The sequence below is a fragment of the Acyrthosiphon pisum genome, chromosome A3 (assembly GCF_005508785.2).
Source record: "Acyrthosiphon pisum isolate AL4f chromosome A3, pea_aphid_22Mar2018_4r6ur, whole genome shotgun sequence".
Classification (NCBI taxonomy): domain Eukaryota; kingdom Metazoa; phylum Arthropoda; class Insecta; order Hemiptera; family Aphididae; genus Acyrthosiphon; species Acyrthosiphon pisum.
This window is the reverse complement of record NC_042496.1, coordinates 40,209,396-40,216,290: the sequence shown is the minus strand read 5'-3', so window position 1 is coordinate 40,216,290 and position 6,895 is coordinate 40,209,396. Positions and strand designations below refer to the sequence as shown.

At 32.3% G+C, this 6,895-nt stretch overlaps 3 protein-coding genes across 4 annotated transcripts in view; 1 reads left to right on the top strand and 2 right to left on the bottom strand.

Moving 5' to 3' along the window:
- Positions 1–6,895, top strand: part of LOC100164451 (acetyl-CoA acetyltransferase, cytosolic) — an 18,741-nt gene that overhangs the window by 1,598 nt on the left and 10,248 nt on the right. The gene's annotated exons all lie outside the window — the stretch shown is intronic.
- LOC115034505 lies at positions 2,665–3,974 on the bottom strand. 2 transcript variants are annotated; one of them, XM_029491799.1, is made up of 3 exons: positions 3,873–3,974; positions 2,927–3,330; positions 2,666–2,802 (listed from the first exon to the last, which is right to left on the bottom strand). In XM_029491799.1, exons 1-2 carry the CDS (start codon positions 3,908–3,910, stop codon positions 2,937–2,939), a joined length of 432 nt encoding a protein of 143 aa, XP_029347659.1. In that variant the 5' UTR covers positions 3,911–3,974; the 3' UTR covers positions 2,666–2,802; positions 2,927–2,936. The 2 variants fall into 2 exon arrangements, with proteins under 2 accessions (XP_029347658.1, XP_029347659.1); XM_029491798.1 differs by having other exon boundaries at positions 2,665–3,330.
- On the bottom strand, positions 4,061–4,997 carry LOC115034504. The gene is made up of 2 exons (XM_029491797.1): positions 4,443–4,997; positions 4,061–4,294 (listed from the first exon to the last, which is right to left on the bottom strand). Exons 1-2 carry the CDS (start codon positions 4,815–4,817, stop codon positions 4,061–4,063), a joined length of 609 nt encoding a protein of 202 aa, XP_029347657.1. The 5' UTR covers positions 4,818–4,997.

Below are 6,895 nucleotides of genomic sequence, written 5' to 3'. Positions count from 1 at the left end.
GAATTTATTCAGGTAATTTTATAATTTTATACACAGCTTGCGTATTATCGCTACAAATGGGTTTTATTATTCGCAATATTTATCGATATCGTCTTATCGAGTATTTGGTATGGCCCATAAAATTACCCGTACACATATTTAAAGATTAAGATATGTTCGTAATGCGTAAATTCAAGATTGTTCGTCAGTCCGCCCGCATTTGTCGATCGCAATAATTGTCGTTCAATAATTTTTCCCACACGTTTATTTTATTCTGTTTTTTTAATTATGCCAAAAGTTAAGCAAAATCACAATTCCAAGTTGAAAAAGTATGTTTCAGAATTCGGTGAAAATATTTTTTCAACCGATGGATTAATTTTATATGCAGTTTTTGCATGCAGTTTTAATTTTTAATTTGTATTTTTCTCAAAATGTGAGCAATTGAAAGTGTTTAAAAAATGTTCACTTTTTTATTTTGTAGTATATTTATGAATTGCCTTTTTATATGAATTAAATGCCTTTTTTTGCCTTTTTTTACATTTTAAATGCTTTTTTTATTGATTATATTGCCTTCAAATCCGAACCCTACTAATAAGTAATAACTAAAAATACAACTGAATGAATGGAAATATAAAAATACAAATTAATACTACCGTACTGTCATTGATTATAAACACTATAAAGTATAAAGTATAAATACTTATAAATAACTATAATATTATAATGACTATTCTTGAAATAATGTGGAAGAAAAATGAAATCATTTTTAATAAATTATACAAATTATGGCATACATAATGATAAAGTGTACATATATAATTCAATTGGTTGAACTCTGGCTTTTGGGTCTGGAAAAAAAAACGGGAAAAAATTTCTAAGTCCATATCACATCCATAATACTATCACTACGGCAATACTCCGCAGTGTTGCCATAACAATAATTTTATATACCACAATGATAATTTTATACAACGTAATAATCGAAAAAGTTCAAAATAATCAATTTATTCACTCGTTCATTTTTCAAAATATCCAGTAGTCGGTTTTGTGATAAATCGATTTTCCGACCGCTTTTCGCGGACCCGCTTGGCTTTTGGGTCTGGGAAAAAATGTCGAAATATCGAAAAACGTCTAAGAGGTTTTTTGTTCGTATACCACAATAATAATTTAATACTACGTAACAATCGCAAAATTATTCTAAGTTCAAAATAATCAATAATCAATTTTATATAGGTAGGTACCACAATATATTTATTCACGCGTTCATTTTCTAAGTCCAAAATATCGACTAATTCAATGATCGGTTTTTCGAAACCTCTAGGAAATAATATACACGTTTTGTTATAATTTCGATTTTCCGACGGCTTGGGTCTGGGAAAAAATATCCCGCACTCGGATTTTTGATTTTTCGATTTTCCGACCGCTTTTCACGGACCCCCTTGGCTTTTGGGTCTGGGAAAAAAAGTCGAAATATCGAAAAACGTCTAAGAGGTTTTATATTCGTATGCCGTTATACAAAAATATCCCGCAATCGGATTTTTGATTTTTCGATTTTCCGACCGCTTTTCGCGGACCCCCTTGGCTTTTGGGTCTGGGAAAAAAAGTCGAAATATCGAAAAACGTCTAAGAGGTTTTATATTCGTATGCCGTTATACAAAAATATCCCGCAATCGGATTTTTGATTTTTCGATTTTCCGACCGCTTTTCGCGGACCCCCTTGGCTTTTGGGTCTGGGAAAAAAAGTCGAAATATCGAAAAACGTCTAAGAGGTTTTATATTCGTATGCCGTTATACAAAAATATCCCGCAATCGGATTTTTGATTTTTCGATTTTCCGACCGCTTTTCGCGGACCCCCTTGGCTTTTGGGTCTGGGAAAAAAAGTCGAAATATCGAAAAACGTCTAAGAGGTTTTATATTCGTATGCCGTTATACAAAAATATCCCGCAATCGGATTTTTGATTTTTCGATTTTCCGACCGCTTTTCGCGGACCCCCTTGGCTTTTGGGTCTGGGAAAAAAAGTCGAAATATCGAAAAACGTCTAAGAGGTTTTATATTCGTATGCCGTTATACAAAAATATCCCGCAATCGGATTTTTGATTTTTCGATTTTCCGACCGCTTTTCACGGACCCCCTTGGCTTTTGGGTCTGGGAAAAAAAGTCGAAATATCGAAAAACGTCTAAGAGGTTTTATATTCGTATGCCGTTATACAAAAATATCCCGCAATCGGATTTTTGATTTTTCGATTTTCCGACCGCTTTTCACGGACCCCCTTGGCTTTTGGGTCTGGGAAAAAAAGTCGAAATATCGAAAAACGTCTAAGAGGTTTTATATTCGTATGCCGTTATACAAAAATATCCAGTAGTCGGTTTTTTGATAAATCGATTTTTAATTATATATTATTATTATTAAAACGTAATAAAATACGGTATTCGTTAATCGCTACCTACATTAAATATTTTTATTTAAATTACATTCGCGTTACTTGTAATTATTTAATATTTTTATGACTAATACGTTATTTTCCTTTTTCATTCAAAAAGTAGAGCTCTACAAATGTATATTGCCCACCAAATGTATATTATTTATTTTATTAAATATATTAAACAACTGTAATTATTGTTGTATTCAATATATATATTTTATATTTTAATTTCTTATATCATATTTTTTAAATATATAATAACTATATATTCATTTAATATGATATAATTATACGAACTTAAAAATGTGGTGGCCCTAAAAAGGGCCGTTTTAAATATTGTCGGTTCTTAAAAGAACCATTTTTGTTGATGTACCGGTGGACTCCATATGCAAATCGATCTGTAAAAATATAATATTATTTAAAATTATGCTTCAACCAAATTTATTATGCATATAAAAACTCAAGAAATTTTGTGCAAAATATAATGTACCTTATTACCTTTTTTACTGTTATTTATCTTACCTTATTTAGTTTAGCACTCTGGACACTGACAGTCTTCAATGTCTCTGGTCATTGGTATGTATCCAATACCAGGATATGCCCTTCCTATGTCTCTCATGAACCTACAAAATTGCTGTTGTATTCCACCTTCCCTGTTTAAAATATTAGTGCGGTACATCCATTCACCAATGTAAGAAGTTGACACTCTTGGGCAGTTACACCTAGTTAATACTCGTTTCAGTTCACGCCACGAACGCTCGATGTGTTGGGTATGGTAACGAATTGGTTCCATGTTGGGTGGCAGTGCATCTTCCCATTGCTTGTCCAAGCACTCAGGGCTGAATCGACCGGCAGGTACCCAAATTGGTGGTAAATGTTTGGGTGGCTCTACAAAGTTAACCGTATGGTTAACTACACCATGTCCACTAAAGACACAAAACATTTTTATATACAAATATGTTTGCTTTAAAAAATGTATTAAACACTAAATTGTATAATAATTATTTCAATTCATAGTTTTCATTAGCATAGCATAGCATTCATTAGTTTTCTTACAACTACCTCTTTATATACTTAAATAGTTAAATCGGTAACTTAAAATGCTCAAAAAAAAAAAAAAAAAAAACCAACAAAATTGTTGGCAAATATAGTTCATTATTTATAGTAATTTTTCGTGATATAAAATTGAGAATACAATTTCATTTTATAATTATTAATATTAATTTACCTACTATACCTATACCTACCTACTTAGATAAAATTTTAGATTGTTTGATGGGAAAGTGAGTCTAGTTGGTGCATTCGGGAGGTCAAAATTTGAAATATCCAATAGTTTTCAAAAGCGCCGTGAAAAACAAAAGAAAAATTAAGGAAAAACAGGAATTTTTACGCAAAATCTGTTTTCGAGAAAATCGATTTTGGTTTTTGGAGCAACTCTAAAACAGTTTTATAATGTCTATTTATTTACCTAAAGATTTGGCCGCAAGTATTGTATGCCCTCCACATGTCGCTACAAATAAAACTTTCGTCATCGATGTACTGTTGAGCGATAGGTATTAACGTGTCGGCCGATCTATCTGGAACAAGTGTACCAAATACCTTTTTTGTAGTACGACTTATTCCTCCTAAAATATTAGATAATATTATAAATATAAATTACTGTGATAAATTATATTTTATTAAAACAATAAAATTCATACCAAACAACCAAACGGCACTCCACGCCATTTGCCGGTCAACATTGTATTTTGCCCGAAATAAATGAGTTTCGTCGATTTCCACAATATCATTTCTTCCACCGATTTGCTCAAAATCATGGTATGCTATTTTTAAAGCAACATCTCTGAAGTATTCAGTGTAGGCTACCACCGTTTCTGTAGACACTTTAACCTAATATTGACATTTTAGATGTATTTTATTTGAAATTATTTATTAAGATTATAAAGATTGATTTATAATACCTACCTGTTGTCACTTTAGTGTGATCAAATAAAACTATGTATATTTTATTATATGATTATAATAAGTATATACTTACTTCCTGTTGGATTGTCGTTGTATTGGCTTTAGCCACCCACAAATAAATCATTTGGATGATTTTATGACAACCTAACTCTCCAGCCGTATGAACATATTCTAAAAATGTATTTTTAGTCGGGTTCAATCTGTGACCGTTCACACACTTAAAACGGTAACCAAGTTTCCTGGTTGCATCCGTGACACGATACAATGGTTCACCACAATGACATCCGGGAACATCAAAATCGCCAGGAATCACACCAAAATGTTTAAAAATGATTTCGCCCTGCTTCCCAGCCAATTTCCGTTCCTCATCAGAAAAATCAGGACCCAAAAAATATCCTAATGAAAAAATTGATAGGCGATTTGGCTGGAGCAGTGTATTTAAATCCATGTTAAGACTCACGGAAGCACAGTTTACATACGATCGTCGTTCACACTAGTTAACATAGGATCACAATGCGTTTCGTAGGTTGTCGATAATACGCAACCGATCGGTAAACGATCGCGACAACTATAATTAACATAATAAACAGCGTTATCGGGGCCAGACTGACCGATTCGGCGAAACCAATTTAAAATCGTCGGGAACCGGCCGCAACATGTTGCAGGTGATAGACTTTACCATTGCGTTTTGAAAAGTACTACATAACACTTTATTTAATATTGCGAGCCGACTTTTTTCAAAATCAGAATGTTATAATAAATAATTATTTATTAAAACAATATAGGTAGCAGTACTTACGTATTACAATATACCTGACACAATAAAGTAAAAACATATTTTGTATCATGGTCAACAAAAATGGTTCTTTTAAGAACCGCTAATTTAAAACGGCCCTCTTTAGGGCCACCACATTTTTAAGTTCATATAATTATATCATATAATATAAATATATGATAATGTATTTAAAAAATATGATATAAAAATTAAAATAAACAATATATTTACTAAACATAACAATAATTCCTGTTGTTTAATATATTTAATAAAATAAATAAAGTACATTTGGTGGGCAACTGTAATTTTTTTTTTAATAAATTAACGTTATTTGTAGAGCCCTACTTTTTGAATAAAAAATGAAAGTAACGTATTAGCCATAAAAATAATTACAAGTAACGCGAATGTAATTTAAATAAAAATATTTAATGTAGGTAACGACTGACGAATACCGATTTATCACAAAACCGACTACTGGATATTTTTCTAATAGGGTATACGAACAAAAAACCTTTTAGACGTTTTTCGATATTTCGACTTTTTTTCCCAGACCCAAAAGCCAAGGGGGTCCGCGAAAAGCGGTCGGAAAATCGAAAAATCAAAAATCCGATTGCGGGATATTTTTGTATAACGGCATACGAATATAAAACCTCTTAGACGTTTTTCGATATTTCGACTTTTTTTCCCAGACCCAAAAGCCAAGGGGGTCCGCGAAAAGCGGTCGGAAAATCGAAAAATCAAAAATCCGATTGCGGGATATTTTTGTATAACGGCATACGAATATAAAACCTCTTAGACGTTTTTCGATATTTCGACTTTTTTTCCCAGACCCAAAAGCCAAGGGGGTCCGCGAAAAGCGGTCGGAAAATCGAAAAATCAAAAATCCGATTGCGGGATATTTTTGTATAACGGCATACGAATATAAAACCTCTTAGACGTTTTTCGATATTTCGACTTTTTTTCCCAGACCCAAAAGCCAAGGGGGTCCGTGAAAAGCGGTCGGAAAATCGAAAAATCAAAAATCCGAGTGCGGGATATTTTTTCCCAGACCCAAGCCGTCGGAAAATCGAAATTATAACAAAACGTGTATATTATTTCCTAGAGGTTTCGAAAAACCGATCATTGAATTAGTCGATATTTTGGACTTAGAAAATGAACGCGTGAATAAATATATTGTGGTACCTACCTATATAAAATTGATTATTGATTATTTTGAACTTAGAATAATTTTGCGATTGTTACGTAGTATTAAATTATTATTGTGGTATACGAACAAAAAACCTCTTAGACGTTTTACGATATTTCGACATTTTTTCCCAGACCCAAAAGCCAAGCGGGTCCGCGAAAAGCGGTCGGAAAATCGATTTATCACAAAACCGACTACTGGATATTTTGAAAAATGAACGAGTGAATAAATTGATTATTTTGAACTTTTTCGATTATTACGTTGTATAAAATTATCATTGTGGTATATAAAATTATTGTTATGGCAACACTGCGGAGTATTGCCGTAGTGATAGTATTATGGATGTGATATGGACTTAGAAATTTTTTCCCGTTTTTTTTTCCAGACCCAAAAGCCAGAGTTCAACCAATATACTTTGTGACTTTAAAAAACTGGCCATAAAAACTTTGTTAAATTCCGAGGGCTGCCCCAAGGTGGTTTTTCAAAACAAATAGAGGCATATTTTCGATTTTTTTGTTAAAAACATAAAGAAAAAAATTTGTCATAGAGTAGGTGTGACAGTTAA